This window comes from Dendrobates tinctorius, unplaced genomic scaffold (genome assembly GCF_039654945.1).
Source record: "Dendrobates tinctorius isolate UK_male_01 unplaced genomic scaffold, ASM3965494v1 ptg000103l, whole genome shotgun sequence".
NCBI lineage: Eukaryota > Metazoa > Chordata > Amphibia > Anura > Dendrobatidae > Dendrobates > Dendrobates tinctorius.
The window spans coordinates 1,975,268-1,994,381 of NW_027361771.1; the positions used below are offsets into that span (position 1 = coordinate 1,975,268).

At 46.3% G+C, this 19,114-nt stretch overlaps 2 protein-coding genes across 7 annotated transcripts in view; one reads left to right on the plus strand and one right to left on the minus strand.

The window, feature by feature from the left end:
• Positions 1 to 905: 905 nt before the first annotated feature.
• Positions 906 to 19,114, minus strand: part of LOC141099868 (uncharacterized) — an 84,012-nt gene continuing 65,803 nt past the window's right edge. For 2 of the 6 annotated variants that reach the window (XM_073587928.1, XM_073587926.1), the window contains 3 exons: positions 18,820 to 18,879; positions 18,623 to 18,705; positions 8,278 to 9,108 (listed from right to left, as the gene is read on the minus strand). In XM_073587928.1, coding sequence (XP_073444029.1) covers positions 8,907 to 9,108; positions 18,623 to 18,705; positions 18,820 to 18,879 — 345 coding nt within the window. In that variant the 3' untranslated portion in view covers positions 8,278 to 8,906. Of the gene's footprint in view, positions 1,080 to 8,277; positions 9,109 to 11,289; positions 11,642 to 12,465; positions 12,728 to 18,622; positions 18,706 to 18,819; positions 18,880 to 19,114 lie in introns of those variants that run through there. The other 4 variants (XM_073587929.1, XM_073587931.1, XM_073587927.1 and 1 more) reach the window with 4 other exon arrangements.
• H3-3B (H3.3 histone B) lies at positions 5,524 to 8,807 on the plus strand. Its single transcript, XM_073587932.1, has 4 exons — positions 5,524 to 5,679; positions 6,265 to 6,400; positions 7,798 to 7,951; positions 8,075 to 8,807. The coding sequence occupies exons 2-4, from the start codon at positions 6,273 to 6,275 to the stop codon at positions 8,201 to 8,203; spliced, it is 411 nt and encodes a 136-aa protein (XP_073444033.1). The 5' UTR covers positions 5,524 to 5,679; positions 6,265 to 6,272; the 3' UTR covers positions 8,204 to 8,807.

Sequence of the window (19,114 nt, forward strand, 5' to 3'; positions counted from 1 at the left end):
GCTTGAGTTACATCCAGTACAGTGTTACACTGAAGTTCCTCCTTCTTATCTTCTCTTAGAACTACCTTGTATAGCAGACAGCTGTAGCCCTCTATCTCTCTTGGCTCACCCGTCGCTGTTGTGCCTCCGAGTCTTTGTTGGGAATAGAGCATTTACAGCTTCCTATTCCTCTGGTTTCTGTTGCAGGACCTTCAGTATCCATACAACCGTGGAGACCAGGCTCCAGATCATGCGCTCTCACTGGAAGGGAGCTCTCTTTCCTCAGCTCAACCTCCAGCTTCTCTCCACACGTCTACACACGTGACCCTCCTCACACTAACTACCTATTTCCCCTCCTGGCCCTCAGAGCGCGCTCCTCCCCCAATCCTGGTTCAGAGCTCCCTCTGCTGGCCTGGAGTGGGAACTGTGTTGTATGACTTGGTTAACTGTCAGAGAGACCCTTCCTTGCTTCCAAGCATGACATCACCCAAGGCTCCGTCACCGCTAGCACAGATAAAGCATCTGCGTTGAACGGTCTGCATAATGCAATGTGAACCCAGCCTAAGGCCGAGGTCAGACTTGCCAGAAACTCGCACAAGTCTCGCGTCTCAATACCCGGCACTGCTGCCGGCACTTGGACCGGAACGCTCAGCTGTATAGAAATACATGCAGCAGCACACTCTGGTCCTGAGTGCTGGCGAAAGTACCGGGTATTGAGGCATGAGACTCCTGTGAGTTTCTCGCAAGTCTGACCCCGGCCTCAGTATGTCAATACAGTTCAGTGAAATAAAAATACCAGAAAGTTTAAAAAACAAAGCAGCTTTCAAGAATGACACAGCAACATGAGACAGCGTCAAAAAGCTATACAAAACGCATGTTAGAAAAACGCACACAGAAAAGCAATGAAAAAATGCAAGTAGCCCAGTTAAATTAATAGGTCCAGAAATGGTGTAGAAATTCTCCAACATAAAAAAAACTCAACCAAAGCTCATCTTGGGATGGTAGCCTCAGTGTCTAGCCTCCTCCACCATGAGACTATTGTTATACAACATTGTATTGTTAGATATGTATACACCACCAGGATAGAAGTGTGAACACACCTGAAACAAAACAAGACAGATTATCATAAGAATACAGAACAAACACATTGCACACAGTCTTTTTTAACTATCAAATGTTCCTTTTGAAAACTAAATCCTATATAGATTCACATGAATACACAAGCGCCATTAACACTATCTTTAGCTTCCATTCCCTTGTTACTTAGATAGCAAAACACTTGTGTAATCCTTTAAAAGAAACAATACTAGATGGACATCATCTGGCTTTTTTTTTTTACAATTTACTCCCAGGCACTAGTCCAGTCAGGTTGTTACATTAAGGCCGGAGTCACACTAGCGAGAAAATCGGACGTAAAAAAATCGGACGTCAGCGGGACGTCAGTGGGAGTCCCCGACTGACCTGAGGTGAACTGATGAGTGTGGGGAAAAAATTCAGAAACTTTCCCATGCTAATTAGTTAATCTCCTGGCAGCCAGTGAGGCTGCGCAGAGATGAAGTCATTCATTCTGAAGTAGTTTACAGTGGGGCTGGTCATATTAGCACCAATCCTCATTGTAAACTAGTTAACCCCTTGTGAAGGATTACAGCATGGGACATGACTGAACGGCAGAAAGGTAAGGATATTGTTGATTTTTTATGTTTTTTTTTGCAGATCATGGTTTTATTTTGGAATAGCAGAGTAATAAAAATTGGTCAAAAACTTGGTGTCTTTATTTCATTAAAAGAATTTTTAATTCATGTCTGTGTGTGTTTTTTCATAGTCTAGGGTTAATAATGGATCGGTGTCTAAGGCCTGTTTCACACTTCCGTTTTTGTGTCCGCCAAACGGATCCGTTTCCGTTTTTTTGACGGAAACGGATGCAAACGGATCCGTTTTTAAAAACCCGGATCCGTTTTTTGACGGATCCGCGGTAACCGCTATGGGACAAAAACGGATCCTGCAAAAAAATGGCGGATCCGTTTTTTAACGGAAACCAACGGATTTTGACGGATTTGAAAAAACGGAAATGTGAAACAGGCCTTATTGACACCTCTTCATTATTAATCGGCTTAATGTCACCATCCAATCGCAAGATGACATTAACCCTTTGTTATTAACCCATTTGCTACCGCTACAGAGCAAAGGGAATAGAGAGGATAAGTGCCAGAAAAGGCGCATCTCATAGATGCGCTTTTTCTGGGGTGTCTGGGGGCAGACAAAAACAATGGTCTCTCTCAAGGCTTTTAAAATCTGCCCACCTGCTTTACCTCTCTGGTTGACAAATTACCTCGGGAGCCCACGCAATTTTTTACAACAAATTAACCCCTTAAATTAACACCTACACCTCCCAAATTTTACACACAAACCCTCATCTAATTACTAGTGAAAGACATATAAAAAAAAGAAATGAAATGGTTTACTGTATGCAAACCATGTGTCATTTCATGTCGGATTTTGGAATGATGTTAATGAAGCCGGCAAATGTTTCAGTGGCTATTCTGCTATGTAAAACTCTATGAAATATAAATATATACGTATATATATGTGTCTCAATGACATGTATGTATATATATATGTATTCTATGTGTATCTATCCTTTCGTTTTGGTTTTAACCTGTCATTGGGCTCCATTATATGTCTATTTTGTAATCTGCGAGAAAATCTCGGCAGACGGATGTCACACAGATGCTTAGATGCGACAAAATTGCCCCCTCGCATTAAAATCGGCTGCCATACGGATGGCTGCTCATGAAACATTTGTGCGATTTTGGTCCGTCAAAAACGGACCGATTTTTTTTGTCGTTGTGTGTGACTCCGGCCTTAATTTTGTGTTCAGGCCACCGGCCGCACATCCTGATGTGGGAAAGGTGTGAACATTGGGGACAATGCCTTCATCACTTTCAATAAGGCCTGAGTCAGACTTGCGAGAAACTCGCAGGAGTCTCGCACGTCAATACCCCGCACTGCCGCCGGCATTCGGATTGGAGTGTGAGGCTGCATGCATTTCTATGCGGCTGAATACTCCGGTCCTGAGTGCCGGGTTTTGACGTGCGAGACTCCTGCGAGTTTCTCGCAAGTCTGACCCTGGCCTAAGGCGTTTTGTTGAATGCTGAATGGAATCGAAGTCCATATGTGGACCAAGTTCTAGATCGCTGACAGATGGAGTCTCCTCCTGCTGCAGAAGTTGTTCTTCCTGAATATTGTATGTACGTGCTCACTTGGTTTGGCTGAGCGTGCATGTATTTTTACTAATGGCTTCATACCTTCTATGAGGACATACTTTCTCTCCCCCATGTGTTTTTCCTTCGTCTATCCTAGCCTCATGATGAACGTCCACTTCTCAGGACTGTTTCACACCAAGATTTTCTAATCTTTAATAGCTCCACGTCTTTTTTATATTTAAACCAAAAATAAAATGATCTGTTGCAAAACTGATGCAAACAGATACATTTTATAGCAAGTATATCTTATGATAATTCATACAGTACAGTGCCAAAGTTTAAGGCAGGCGTAGAAAAAACGCTGCAGCCTGACGGTATGTTCACACGGTGCGGATTCTGCTGCGGATCTGCAGCGTTTCTGCAGCTGCGGGTCCGCAGCAGATTTAGGTGCGTTGTACAGTACCATTGTTTTCAATGGTAAACTGGAAAACGCTGTGCACATGCTGCGGATTATTCCACGGTTTACAATCTGCAGCATGTCAATTCTTTTGTGCAGAAATGCTGCGGTTTCTCACCTCATCCATTATGAGGTGTGAAACCGCAAGGCAAAACCGCAGGCAAATCCGCAGATAAACCGCAGGTCTTTAGTCCTGCGGATTTATCTATAAAATACGCACCACCAAAAAACTCCGTGTGCACATACCCTCAGGCCTAAGGCTACTTTCACACTAGTGTCGTGTGACGTATGTCGAAGTGCGCCATTTTGGAGAAAAAACGCATCCTGCAAAGTTGCCTGCAGGATGCGTTTTTTCTCCATACACTTGCATTAGCGACGCATTGCGACGTATGGCAACACGTCGCATCTGTGTTTTGGCTGCCGCGACGCACACAAAAACGTTACATGTAACTTTTTTGTGCGTCGTGTCCGCCATTTTCAACCGCGCATGCGCGGCTGAAACTCCGCCCCCTCCTCCCTGGACATTACAATGGGGCAGCGGATGCGTTGAAAAACTGCATCCGCTGCCCCCGTTGTGCAAATCTTTCACAACGTGCGTCGGCCCGACGCATTGTGACGAACGCCACACGACGATAGTGTGAAAGTAGCCTAATTCAGATGTCAGCTGTTTTCACGTGCAAAAAAACAGACCAAGTTTCATCAGAGATTTTAATCAGAGCTTGATCAGAATTTGATCAGGTTTTTCTCTGCCCATGCACAGGAGTGTATCAGAAATTGTTTGCGTTACATCCAGAAAGCTTGGACATTTTTTTTTCTCATTTTCACCTATTTGCCATCCAAGTGTCCATTTTTTACATCTGTGTGCAATCTACACTAAAAACCGGCTGAGAAAAAAATCGTTCATCTGAACAGAACTATGGCACACTACGGGTCAGCGTGCGCTCCAATGGAAGGTCGGACAGCACATATCTACTTTATACACTCGGCTCCATGGATTTATGGGGTCAGTGACTAAAACTGATTTGGAGCAAGACGCCTCCCTGATGGTATCGCATGACGGATACGTGTCTGCCTGTGCTTCTCGGTAAATGGGGGTCACAGCAAACATTGAGGGGATGTCGCTTTTGTACATTCTCCCTGTAAACTCTTAGCACTCACATTGCTCCAGTGTTTCCCTGCCAGGATATGAACGTACGTCACACAGACGCCAATCCAACATTACTATATGGCAATAAGTGCAAAACTGTGGTGTGAACAGGCACAGAAAGTGCTCCTAAGGCTCCAGTCACACCTTCAGTATTTGGTCAGTATTTTACCTCAGTATCTGTAAGCCAAAACCAGGAGTGGGTGATAAATCCAGAAGTGGTGACGGGTTTCTATTATACTTCTCCTCTGATTGTTCCACTCCTGGTTTTGGCTTACAGATACTGAGGTAAAATACTGACCGTGTGAATGTGGCGTAAAGCTACACTTCGCTGGGTCAGTGCGTTATTATGTGCTGTTACGGTTTTCTCTCCTGTATCCCCAGGCTAAGGGGAGGCAGGGGTCTCTTGTGCCCGCCATGGAACAGCCTCCAACCCTCACACTGGCATCACAAGGCAGCGGCCGTGCAGTCCAGTCCCAGCTCTCGCCGTCACCTCCATGCTAGAGCTAGAGACAAGAGAAGGATAGAAACGTTCCCGATTCAGCCAATCAGAACTCAAGGAACGGTCTCAATTCTTATTGGTTTGTTCCTCTCTTCAGCCAGCCAATAGTAGCCTTACGTTAAGAACCAATCACAGGAGACTATTGTAACCAATCAGCGCAGAATCACTTTGGGGCGGAGCTTGTTATGGTGACGTAAGTTTCCAGTAATAACAGCAACCAATCGTAAGCGCGCCTTGCATTCAAGCTGCAGTGACGATGCGCTGGGCTCTGACGTCAGACGCGCGAGTTCGGCCTTCTATATAAAGCGCGGACTCCGCCGTCTTACTCATAGACGACTTCCAGCTTTAGAGCAGAACGCACAAGGATTAAGCGAGGAAACCGCAACGTTATCAAGTAAGTGTTTCAATACGAGACTCATGGAGCGGATTTTGGGCTGTGATGCGGGTTTTTCTAGTTTACCGTGGCGGGAGCGGTTTAGTCCCCAGTAATAATATGGCTTGTGGCTCCGGCTGTGTACTAACTACAGCCCGGCTTCTGGTTTGGCCGTTAGTGTGCCTGGGTAACCTCCAGCTGCGTCCCCTTATCCTCGGGGTCACGGTGATATCAGGCCGGCTGGGAGTCGGGGCTCCCCGTCTGGATGTTATCTGGTCGTTGGCTTGGCGAGGCTGATTGGTTGGAGACCACGTGACTGAGTTTGAACTTGCTTTGCCGCGCTTTCTCCTGTGACGTCATTCGGGACTGCTTCCTGTCGCACTGGCAGACGATGTCAGCTGTGCAGCCCACCACAGGAGGAGAAGGCGGCTATGTCTGTTCCCTCCTTGTGACTAGGATACTGTTATACACTTTTGTATACCTCTCTGGCATGGCCACTAATGGCTTAGATTCTAAGTACTTATTCTAAACTGGGTCTCGAGTTGTTGGTAAAGGCCTTATAAACCACTGAATGCAGGAAATGGTCTTATACTTTCTGTCTCTTAGGTTAGAAGATGGCGCGTACCAAGCAGACCGCTCGTAAGTCCACTGGTGGAAAGGCTCCACGTAAGCAGCTGGCCACGAAAGCTGCCAGGAAAAGTGCTCCCTCTACTGGTGGTGTAAAGAAGCCCCATCGTTACAGGTGTGAGGTTGGCGTCTTGTGGGGACCTGTAGTGAAGTCACTGCATCCTTCACTAACATCCACAATACTGATGTGTAACACTGCTGGCACACTATTATAGATGGCTCCTTGCACTGTACACACTTCTACAAGGTTTCCACCTCTGCTCCTGGTTTGCTGCTTGCATGTGGGCACCTGGAGTAGAAAGCTGCAAGGTTATTTGCTTTTGTATGTATGATACTTCTACATAAACTTCTTGTGCTGTACCAGCTAAGTAAGGAATCTCATGCACATGCTTGGTTATATATTACTGACAATTGCAGCATGTCACTACTTGCACCTTTTTTCCATATAAGAATCATTTGTGCTTTGTAACCAAGCAAACGTCTGCTGGATTACTCACTCGTGCTTCTGGGAACTTCCAGTCTTCACAACAAGATTGGTATGAGGAAATCTTAGTTGACATCTGAACATCAGGCTTGCTGTATATACTTGAGTATAAGCTGACCCACCCCTTAATTTTTCCACAAAAAAAATGGGAAAACTTATTGACTCGAGTATAAGCCTAGGGTGGGAAATGCTCCATAGATTATTTCCCCCCCCCCCCCCCCCCCATGGTGTCCCCAGAAGAAGCTCCATAGATTCTGCTGCATGTAAAAAAAAAAGACACTCACCTGTCCTGCGTCCATGGCTGCTCACCGCTATCTGCCACGTCATCGGTCAGTGACGTTCAGACTGCAGGGGGCGCGGCACACACTAACCACATCACCGTGCCCTCTGCTTTTTGAAGTCACTGAACGATGACAGCAGCAAGCAGCCATGGACGGAGGACAGGTGAGTATCGCTATACTTACCCATCCTGACTCTGTCTCTTGAGCCCTCAGCTTATCCGTGCTCTCTTCCTGCGGTCATGTGATACCGCTCATTAAAACATGAATATGCACATTCATGAGCTTTAATGAGCGGTACCACGTGACCACTGGAGGCAGGAAGAGCGCAGAGACACCCCTGACCCCCCCCCCCCCCCCCCCCCGGTGTATGACTCGAATATAAGCTGAGAGGGGGGACTTTCAGCCCAAAAAACGGGCTGAAAATCTCCGCTCATATTCGTGTATACAGTAAGTCTTCATGATGGCTTTTCCTGTACATGGAAGTGACATCTATAGGGTAAAATATCCCCAGTCTTCAGCGCCTGTGTATGGACATCTATTGGGATAAGATGCTTTTAAGTGACATTTACAATCTTCATCAATAAGATGGTTGTGTTAATGGGAGCCTCTATACAAGTTAAATAGTGTTGGGTATGGACACTCATCTGACTGGCTGTCGTGCATTAATTTACCCTGGCCTGACCAGTCAACTCTGCAGTTTGTATTGAGACAGACTCTTTAATTGACTTTTTTTCTTTGTAAATCTAGGCCTGGCACTGTCGCACTGCGTGAGATCCGTCGTTACCAGAAGTCAACTGAGCTCCTGATCCGTAAACTCCCTTTCCAGAGGCTGGTGAGAGAAATCGCCCAGGACTTTAAGACTGATCTCCGCTTCCAGAGTGCTGCTATTGGTGCATTGCAGGTAGGTGTAGCTGCAGATAAATGTCTCTGGTGCCCATTTCACTATATATTATATTCTTAAACACTATGCGCCCATGATGGGAATGTCACATCATTGACTTAACTTTTGTACTTTGTTTTGCAGGAGGCCAGTGAAGCCTACCTTGTTGGCCTGTTTGAGGACACTAACCTCTGCGCCATTCATGCAAAAAGAGTGACCATCATGCCCAAGGACATCCAGCTTGCTCGCAGGATACGAGGAGAGCGGGCATAGTGGCACTTGTGGTGGTTTTTATAGTGAGTTTGTGTATTATACTTTGGTTTTTAACTTGTTTTATTTTGTATGAATGTTTCCTTTCTGTAATTTACCAACCATTCCATCTGCCACTCAGGGTGAATGCTTCTGATTCTAGCTGTCCTTCAGTGTCCTAGTCCAGGATGTAGACTGAGGAGCAGCAGGTGCTTATGCTTTTGCATGACCATGGCCCTGTTCCACTATGCTCTGCCCCAATGCAATAACCTGTCAGTAAGACATACTTCAGTCTGTGTACTCCGATCCTAGAATAAGTCTGTGGAGGAGGACCAGGCATGAGGACACTCACCTTGTATCTTATGTGTGCAGGTAGTTAACAGGGTCAGATCTGTAAGCGATTTTTGCCTAGAGTAATGGTGACTTGTCATCGCCATCCTCCCTTTCATTGTAACTCAGAATTGGGGGGGGGGGGTCTGTGCAGCTCACCCAACATGAGGTGACTTGGTGCTTTGTACAGTGCAGACTGATGTGTAACAAGGCAGCTACAGACACAATGTGCATTTGAGAGCTATTTTATATATTGTAGTGTCAGTATTTTAAATTAAATGTTTATCGTTCAACCCAACTGCTTTTTGTCTAATTACTTAACGCACAACAATTTACAAAAATAAAATTTATTTTAGACTTGGTACAAAGTTCTGTTAGTAGAAATAAGCCTTCTATGTCACACAAACCATTCTGTATGCTTGAAGCCTGTTGCTGTAAGAGGGAAGTGCATGAAGTTACTTTTAATATGCAGAACATATTGCACTAGCCAGACTAAGATCCACTCACCAATGCGCTTTATGATCTCTTCACACTCCTTGTGGCCAAGGGATTCAAACACAAAGCAGGTGAATGAAGTCATGTTAGAGTCTCCTTTCTCTCTAGGTGAGGGGGAAGAGAAAGCATGTTAGTACTGCAGCAAGAGATGCAGATAAAAGCACTGCTCACCTGTTTAGTTTTTTTTTTGTTTTCTTGCCACCTATTTTGTAGCATGGTGGGTGAACCCTGCTTTACAGGAAGCCATCCAGGGGTATGGCATGTCTGATACACTTTTAAAGCAGCAGTACATACAAGAGTCTTTAAACTCCTGGACTTCCACTGAGCATTGTGCTGCTGGTTATGTGCTGACTTGATAGGCATAGCCTCTATCAAATGTATTGAGCAAGGCCAGACAAGTCTAGCTGGCATGTGGCTGTTAATATGGTAATCCCAGACTTCCACTCATGACCACCTGGCCACAGAATCCTCACAGTGCACCTGTAAGAATGCAGAAGTCTGCAATTGAATAGGGTGAGGATGTCAACATACTATTGAGACCTATCTAAGGTTGGAGTAGCTCTTCCTATGGTAGACAGTTGCCTTACAAGCCAATTATGTAACGCCAAAGAAACTTCACTTGGATAAAGTAGACCAAGATCTCATAACGCGTCTGGTACAGTTGTGACATCTGGAGTTCACTCTAAGTAGAAAATGCATGTAAGATACTTTGCCAACTAAGCTTAAATTAGTCTTTTCTACAGAAATTCTGGCTTGGCTAACATATCCTAGGTGCAACACTGAAGGTTGACAATCCTTTTACCCCCATACACATGGAACACTGGCAGTGTCCTACCTCACTATGGGTAGAACAGACACCCCTGGCAACACTTAATGTATACTGAAAATAAGCACTGATTGATGTCAGACAAAGATCATGTCGCAATCTGTCAGGCTTAGGGCTGTGCCATTGTTACAGTAACCACTCTCCCACAGTTACATCCCATACTGTAAGAGGCCTTTCTCCATAGGCAAAGCCAGCAGACTTCTGAAGACAATTTGTATATAAGGGCACACAAACTGCAACTGTCATGTAAGTTCTACCTTCATTTAATGGTATGTGCACCTGGTTAGAGAATGCTACCACTGATGGTGCTTATTGTTCAGCTTGCATACAAAGTCATGGCACTGCACACACAAGTATCCCCTGTTCAGGTCATGTAACTGCATTTGTGATGTGGACACGTGACAAATATCACACCCAAGTTCTTAATAGAAGGAAGTGCCGATATTTACTTTGCATGTAAGCACACTGTAAATGCAGTTATAACCCACATAGGGAATACTTAAAACAGGAATATTGTTTAATTTTCTCACTTTAGCTGGAATCTTTTTTGATCTAGTCACAAATCAGCCATAGTAGACAATTGTTGATATATTGTTATTTGTGTCTCACAATTACCGTATATAGTCAGGTATAAGCCGACCCCTCTAATTTTGCCACAAAGCTGGGAAAACTTATTGACTCGAGTATAAGCCTAGGGTGGAAAATGCAGCAGCTACTAGTAAATTTCAAAAATGAAAATAGATACCATGTAAAGTTGAGACATCAGTAGGTTAAATGTTTTTGAATATCCATATTGAATCAAGAGCCTCATAAAATACTCCATACAGTTCATGATGGGTCGCATAAGATGCTCCATACAAAATATACACCATACAATGCTGCACAAAGGTCAATAATGGCCCCATATGCTGCTGCAAATAAAAAAAAAAAAACCAAAAACCTAGTTGCTGGGGGCCAGGTGTCGATGTCCTGAGCAGGCAGGGACACCAACGCACTATGGGGGACAGGTGCCGGTGTCACCGCTGGCTCAGGGCCCTGGCACCTGCTATATTCACCTGTCCCTGTTCAACATCGCTCGTCTTCCTGGTCCTCTGTTAGTGACAGTGCATGCCACGCCCTCTGCCTGAACAAACATCACGCCCTCTGACCTGAACGTCACGGCCAGATGACAGCGTCGCACAGCAGTGGAACGGGGACAGGTGAATATCGCATATACTTACCCCCTCCTGGCACGGTCTCTGCAGTGCCTGCTTCTCCCAAGGTCTCGGGAGCCTGTGTTCATGCGCATATTCAAGACTTTAATGAGCGGTACCACGTGACCTCTGAACACAGGCTCCGGAGACCTCACCAGGAGGAGGCAAGTATGATCTGACGCCCCTCGCTCCCCTGCCGACCCCCTGGCTTATGTCTCGAGTATAGGCAGAGAGGGGCACTTTCAGCCTTAAAAAATGGGCTGAAAATATTGGCTTGTACTTCAGTATATATGATTTTTTTTTTTTTTGGACTTAAAGGTTATTATGGTGACTGCCAACGCCAGGTAGGGCCTGGACCCATGCTGATTGATGGCAGCAATCACAGGGCACAGCTATGTTGTCACCTGCCTAGGAAAAGAGCTGTAGGAGCAGCAACTGTAGACTGGTGCCTGGCAACGCCAACATCACAAAGGCCAGCTCCGATTAGTGCACTCTACATCTTCAATTGCACCAATCACAGGGCACAGAAGCGGTGTGACTGCGCCCTGCACATCCTCACAGTAGCTTAGTGTCTGCTCTGCATAAATCCTATTGGATCTGTGCTGGGCCCTTTGCTGCCTATAGAAGAGAAAAGACAAGATATACCCATAAGATCCCTGCCTCAGCTCTCCTCCACCCCAATCCCCCCACGTTCACCCTCTTGGAAGAATGAAGAGAGACTACAACTGTAAGTTTTTCAATGCCTGAAGTCCCCTCAAGCCTCCACCCCACCTCTTTTACCCCCCCCCCCCTACCAACCCTTTGCACCACCTCTGTGAACACATTCTGCCACCGCCAAGCATCGATTAGTGACGCAGTTCACTCATCAGCACTCTTGCCCACCGTTTTACACTTTTTTTTTTTTTTCACACCCCACTCTTTGCGCCACCTCCGTGCACACATTCAGCAGCCACCAAGTGTTGATTAGTGTCTCAGTTCACTCAGCAGCACTTATACTCGCTGGTTTATACTTTTTCCCTCCCCGGTTGCTGCTTTTTTTTCTTTTAAGAGAAAACTTTACACCAAGCACTTTCTCACACACACAACAGAATAAAGTGCAAACACCACATACATGAAGAAGGAAAAAAAAAAAAAGTCCTGCTCATTCCAAGAACGCTGTTCAGTGGAGGAGACATACGCTTTCCTTGCCTCCAACACTGACCATGAGGGAGAAGATCCCACCTTTCTTTATTTTTCAGACTCCCCCCTCCTCAGGTCCTGCTGAACCGGCACAAGACATCCAAGGACAGGAGATGAACCAGCGCCCCCCCCATTACCGATCCCATATGGACCTCGCCCCCTGAAAATTATGAGCCACTGATTCCTCATTTTGTGGCGCAATCAGGAACCATGTTTGACACCACTGGCCTCATGGAAATTGAAGAAGTCTTTTTCTCTGTGGATGTTAACCTCATGGTGGGCCAAACTAATTTGTATGCTCATCAATTTGTGGCACAAAATCACGATTTATCATTTTCTAATTGAACTCCTATAGATGCAGTTGAAATGATGAAGTTTTGGGACCAGGTCCTTCACATAGCGATCCTCAAGAAGCCAGAACTTTGGTAATATTGGCGTGTTGATGTTTCATAACAGAATGCTGTAGATAAAGCCCCTGATGTCGGTGCCGGCAGCTCATATTCGAAAAAAAGGGTGACAGATTCCCTTTAAGGGCAAAAAAATTCAGTTTGAAAATTCCTACATTTTCACCAAATTTCCATTTTTGTACACAAACGCAAGTCATCGAAGAAATTACACTAACATGAAGTACAATATGTCGCACAAAAACACAGTCTCAGAATCACCAGGATCCGTTGCAGGGTTCCAGAGCTATAACCTCATAAAGGGATAGTGGTCTGAATTGTAAAAATCTGCCCGGTCATTAACGTGCAAACCACCTTCGGGCGTAAAGAGGTTAAAAAAAAAAATTAAATGAAAAAATCATCAGGCCTGCGCTGATGATCATTTTATGATAGATGCGACTGCGTAGGTGCCATTTTGGCTGGAAAAAAAAGGCGTCATGAAGATAGATGCTACTGCGCAGGTTCCATCTCTGACACATTGGCAACAGCACCTGAGCAGTAGCATCTTTCGCATTCCGCAGGCGCCAACTTGTTAAAGCTTAATTTTTTTTACTGCTGTCAAAATAGTTCTTGTACAGTAGCATTTATCAGAATACGTTAGACGCTACTGCGCATGTGCGGCTGCCGGCGTCAGGTTGTTTGAATAAAAAAAAATTTTTTTACAAAGCTATATAAAATGAAAATGTTCATATCATCCCCCACATGATGCTACAGCATAGGCCCCTGATGAATGAGATTACATTCAGTTTATAAACTAGGGGGGCAAGTCAGTGAGGAATCAGTGACCTGTCAAAAGCCATACACATGAATACCTAATTGGAGCATGAAATGAAGACCCCCACACAGGCCGCCCCTGAGCATGAGCAGATCACATATCATTAAGTCAAAGCTGAAAATAAAGATTAAAGAGCAACCACAAGACGGATTTCATCACCAAGGTGTCATTGTGATCAGTATAAAGGCGTTAACCTGACACTGTCTGTAGGTTACTGTGCACAATTCCTGCTGACAGGCTCCCTTTAAGTTTTATTATGTTAAAGAATAAAGTTGATTAATTCCACACAAAAAAAAAAGAAGTTGTGCACACCTGCTTATGGATACAGCCACTAGGTGGCATTAGAGAGACAGCTTTCTTCCATTGAAAAAAAAAAAAAAAAAAGCCATTCGCATAATAGGAACTTTGACAATCCGGAGGCCCACAAGGAGCCATGTATTGGGGGTGCTTGGTGCTTTCACATTGCGTTTGTGTCTTCATCGTGGTATACACCTAAAATCTGCCAATCTGGGTCCAGACACATATACAGTCAGGGCCGAAGACTAATGATGCAGACAGAGCTAATGTGTGCTCTAGCGTACATCATTTTTGGGAGTATACGCCTACTGGAGGACACAGACGTAGTAGACTGAATCTGGGTGTCTACAGTAGGCGGACACCTTCGAAAACTATGCACGCTAGAGTGTACATCCACTTTGTCTGCATATACGTCCAGACCGTTTTGCGTGGGAATTTTGGACATATACCCCAACTGGGACAAAGAACACAATGTGAAAGCACTTAAAGCAATAACAGCACTGCTGTGTGCATGAACCTTAGGCCCCACCGCTCTCATACACAGAGTAATATTGGCTGCTTTGACCAACGCTAATATGTATGGGGATGCGTGCCAACAGCCAGTTGAAGTACTACACTGCGTCTGGTGTAGGCGTACACTCCAAAAAAGATGCACGACTGTTATGAGCTCATTTTCTGCTCCACCAGTTGAGAGTTCCCCTTCCGTTCTCCCTCTGGTGGTGACAGGCGGTAGTGAGGTTGGTTTAAGTGGTAGCAATCTGCCACCTGGTGAGGAAGATAGTGATTTGATCTCTGGAGTGTCAGACTGGATATAAGACAGCCGACACCCTATCCTAGTGCTGGTGATTCAGTCTGTTTCTCAGGTCTAGGACTCAGCTCTATTCCAGTCTTCTTAAGATAAGTTTGATTTTTGCTAATGTTCGCACTTGCTCTTGTTTGTCTTTTTAGTTTTTTGTGTGGTCAGCCAGCCCGGCTGGGCTGTGCTGAATTTCCACTCTTCTTTGCCAAATTGCCTTTCTTTTGTCCCTTATTAGATTGGCCTCTTTTTGCTCTGTCTCAGAATATTTCAGAGTGCTGATATAGTGGGAGAAGTCTAGTGACTTCAGGGTTAATTTTGCTATCAGTTGTGTTGTGTCTTTGCTTTCCTGCCCTTTCTAGTTAGTCGGGCCCCATCGTTTGCTGAGCCTATTTTCCTGCCTTTGTGTGTGTTTTCATCTTGTTTCACCATCAATACATGTGGGGGGCTGTCTTTCCTTTGGGGTCTGCTCTGGGGCAGTTAGTTTTCCTCTTTTCCTGCTTTAGGCTTATGTAGCTCTCCAGTTGTGACGAGGCGTCTAGGACCAACGTAGGAACGCTCCACAACTGCTACTAGTTGTGTGGTTAGAATCAGGGATCTGCAGTCTGCTGTTGTGAGTTCATTTTCCCCTTCACTACTGAGGCCCGAGGAACTCCCTCTTCTGGTGAAGAAAGGTAGTGAGCCTGATTGTCAAACACCTGGGGCTGATGATGATGACTGGCTGAGTGGAGTTAATGACTGGATATAAGGCTGCCGACGCCCTTCTGGCCTGCGGGTGATTTCTCTGTGGACTTTTAGGAAACCAGTCTGATTCCTGCTCATCTAAAGCTAAGATTTCTGCTTTGCCTTTTAGCATTAGTGTTTTGTTTTCCTTGCTTTTCTGGATTCTGCCATTCCCTGCTGGGGTGAGCTGAATCTCTTTTTGCCTGTTGCTCTGTCTTCAGAATATTTCTGAGTACTGACATAGCTTTTTTGAAGCCTAGCGTCTTCAGGGCCTTTTTTACTGTCAGTTGGTTGGCTCTTATTTTCATAGGGTTTTTCACGGATTGCAGACAGCAGCCTTCCTGTCCTTTCCTATCTAAGCTAGCGTGGGCCCCATCTTTGCTCAGTCTATCTTTCTGTTTGTGTTTTGTTCTTTCTTCTTGCTTCACCATCATTATATGTGGGGGGCTGCCTTTTGCTTTGGGGTCTGCTCTGGGGCAGTTTAGATTTCCCTTTCTGTCTTTAGGCTATGTAGTCCTCCGGCTGTGATCGAGGGGCCTAGGGCATCGTAGGAGCCCCCCACGGCTACTGCTAGTTGTGTTGATAGGTTCAGGGGTCTGCAATCCAATAGCTGCCAACTTCTCTGGTTTTCTGGATTTAGCTAGCATTTCTATTTTTGCCTCCTACGGTGACTCAATCATAACAGTCTGCATAGTTACCAACCTCTTTGGTTTTCTGAGACTTAGCTTGTGTTGTTTTTTATTTTCTCCTCGGCTACCCGTTCATAACAGTAAACGTTCTGGGAGCCGTGGCGAGTCCGAACGGGAGAGCCACGAACTGGTAGTGGTCCTGGTTGATCGCGAACCTGAGAAATCTTTGATGGGCGGGAGCAATTGGTATATGCAGGTATGCGTCTTGTATGTCTATGGAGGCGAGATATTCTCCCTGCTCCATGGACGCAATGATGGACCAAAGGGACTCCATGCGAAAATGACGAACCCGTACATATTTGTTGAGTTGTTTTAGGTCTAGTATGGGCCAGACGCTGCCTCCTTTCTTGGGGACTACGAATAGATTGGAGTAGAATCCTTGGAAGCATTCGGTCGCGGGAACCGGTACTACGACTCCTGCTTGAAGGAGAGAGGAGACCGCTTGGTGGAAGGCACGAGCCTTGTCTGGCAGTTTTGGTGGAACAGAGAGGAAGAACCGGTTTGGTGGACTGGAAGTGAACCCTATCTTGTATCCGGAAGACAATATTTCCCTGACCCACCTCTCTTCTGTAATAGGCAGCCAGACTGGCTGAAAGAGTAGAAGTCGTCCGCCTACTGGTGGGGTGTCTTCAAGAGTTCATAAGTCATGATGAGGCGAAATTCTGAGGTTTTCCTCCTTTGGGCTTCGCCTGGCCTGCTGTCGACTGCCAGGTCCTGTCCGGCCTCTGCGCCGCCCTTGGGTTGTCCCTTCATGGAGAGCGGTTACGATTTTGTGCTGGGCGCGAGACGACCAGCCTGAAGAATTCCGAAAGGATTGGAATAGTGTTTGGTTACGCCGTTTAAACGTTCGTTTAGGTTTTAGTTGAGGGAGAGAGGTACTCTTACCGCCAGTGGCCTTGGATATCATTGTGTCCAACTTTTCACCGAAAATCCGTCCACTGAGGTACGGGAGATGCGTGAGGGACTTCTTTGAGGCCGCATCCGCTTTCCATTCCCGCAGCCAGAGGATACGCCGAACTGTTATGGCGTTTGTTGCTATCCCCGCTACACCTCTTGCGGAATCCAGGGCTGCATGAAGCATGTAATCTGCTACCACTGCTATTTGAACCGCTTGGTCCGACAGCTCAGGATTTGACGCTTGGAGGCCAGCTTGCAAGTTTTTGGCCCAAGCCAGAATGGCCTTGGCCGCCCAAACTGAAGTGAAAGCGGGGGCCAGGGAGGCCCCTGCCGCTTCGAAAACTGAACGAGCCATGCGTTCTACCTGCAGGTCTGCTGCGTCCCTGAGGGTTGAGCTGTCCGGCAGTGAGAGGAGGGTCTGGGCTGCTAGCCTAGAGACTGGGGGGTCCACTTCAGGTGGGTCTGTCCACTGGTGTCCTTTTGTGGAAAGGGGTACCTAGCCTCCAAATATTTGCGATTGGTGAATTTCTTCTCAGGCTGCGAAAACTGCTTAGTAAGGATCGCCTGAAATTCCGTGTGGTTAGAGAAGACCTTAGGTGGTTTCAGAACACCTTCAAAGCAAATCTTGTGTTCTGAGGCTTCCGGGGTTGGATCGGAAATGTCCAGCACCCGATGGAAGAGATTATGTCCTCAACTAGCGCTGTATTGCTAGGGGGACAAGGGACCAGAGATCTCTCCGTTTCGTTGTCTGAGTCGGAGTCACAGATGCCTTCCAATCCTGCGTATCGCTGAGGCGTTCCCTGGTGGGTGAGCTGGGGCGGAGGTCTCCTGTAGTCGGGGGTCGCTGTGGAGATGTGCGTTGTCTGTCTCTGGTAGGGGACGGTCTAGGTGACCTGGAACTACGGTGTCTATCCCTAGAGGGGGATGACCGTGTGCTATGGGATGATGCAGAGGAACGTGACGTGTGAGTCCGCTTACGTCTGGGAGAGCCAGAAACGGCCTGTCCCTGGGTGGAGCTGTCCCTTTGCTGGGTAACGCTCATAGCCGAGACATGACCCTGCAGAGCCTGGAGAAATGTGGAGGTTAGGTTATCTATGGACTGCGTCATAGACTGCGACATCTGGGTAGCCCATTCCGGCGTGGTGCATCCGCTGAAGCATTGGTAGGAGCCTCTTGGGGTTCTGACCCAGTATTCTGGATACAGCCCCGACAGGGGGGTGCGTGCTGCCACTGGGGAGAGTGGTTTTGCAGGCTGTGCAGAATGCATAAAAGCAGTCCTGCCTGGTTCTCTTGTACCTTGAGCCCGGCATAGTGCGCAGAGTGCGGAAGGGCAGGCTATGGGAGAGCCCTACAGGGGTGGATATGCAGGGGAAACTTATGGGAGAGCCTTACAGGGAATCCGGATTCACAGCCGAGCAAAAAAAACCCAAGCTGTGATCTTACCCCACCAGTGTGCCCCTTGCGACACTAAGCAAAAACTAGAGAAGGCTGACGCTGTCCAGGGGTGTATACTGCAGAGGAGGAGCCATAGTTAATCTTTTTCAGACACGCCTCCTAGTGGACAGCAGCATAACACCCATGGTTCTGTGTCCCCCAATGAGGCAACAGAGTAAAGCAACCTAGTTCATTGCGTTAGTTAAGTCCCCCATTTTGGCAATATCTCAACTGTTTGACTACAACAAAAATAATCCCTGGAATAACCCTTTAAACTTTTACCCAATTATCTCTCTTCTCACTCTTGAGCTAATGCCCCCCCAAAAACATGGCCAGTATCAACATATACGTGCCAGTCATACTCACACTGCACATAATGCAAACACCCTCCTGTTATCCAGCCTTCGTCCAACACTGGAAATCTCGGGGTACAAGTAGCGAAACAGGACCTGCAGGGATACACAGGGTGAGAAAGGACCAAGTAACCTCGGCCACTTCAAAACCAGCAAATGATGCTGTAGGCAGTGTGGTAATAAAGACCATTCATAATGCCAGTCACTTACCTCAGATGATTCCTTGTCCTTTACTGCAACTTCTGTCTCTTTGATGTCCAGCAATACATCCTGTGGAAGATAACACGTGAGCGCTTGTCAACCTGCTAGGATGGGCATTTACAGTCCAAATGAGGCCTGATGCTACAAGTGAACCAATAATTAGTAGGGGAGACAAGATGTTTCCATATACAACTCTGGCAAATATTGAGACCACTGCACAGTGCTATATAAATCAGCTTCTCTACATGTTTGACAGCCATTCCATTCCAGTGTCAGTTGAATTTCAACCAGAGTACACCTCATT

Excerpts from the sequence above, each read along its gene's own strand:
- H3-3B (XM_073587932.1), top strand. The coding sequence starts at position 6,273 with ATGGCGCGTACCAAGCAGACCGCTCGTAAGTCCACTGGTGGAAAGGCT. Across the intron at positions 6,401-7,797 it reads AAGAAGCCCCATCGTTACAG|GCCTGGCACTGTCGCACTGC; the intron begins GTGTGAGGTTGG and ends TTGTAAATCTAG. Across the intron at positions 7,952-8,074 it reads CTGCTATTGGTGCATTGCAG|GAGGCCAGTGAAGCCTACCT; the intron begins GTAGGTGTAGCT and ends TTTGTTTTGCAG.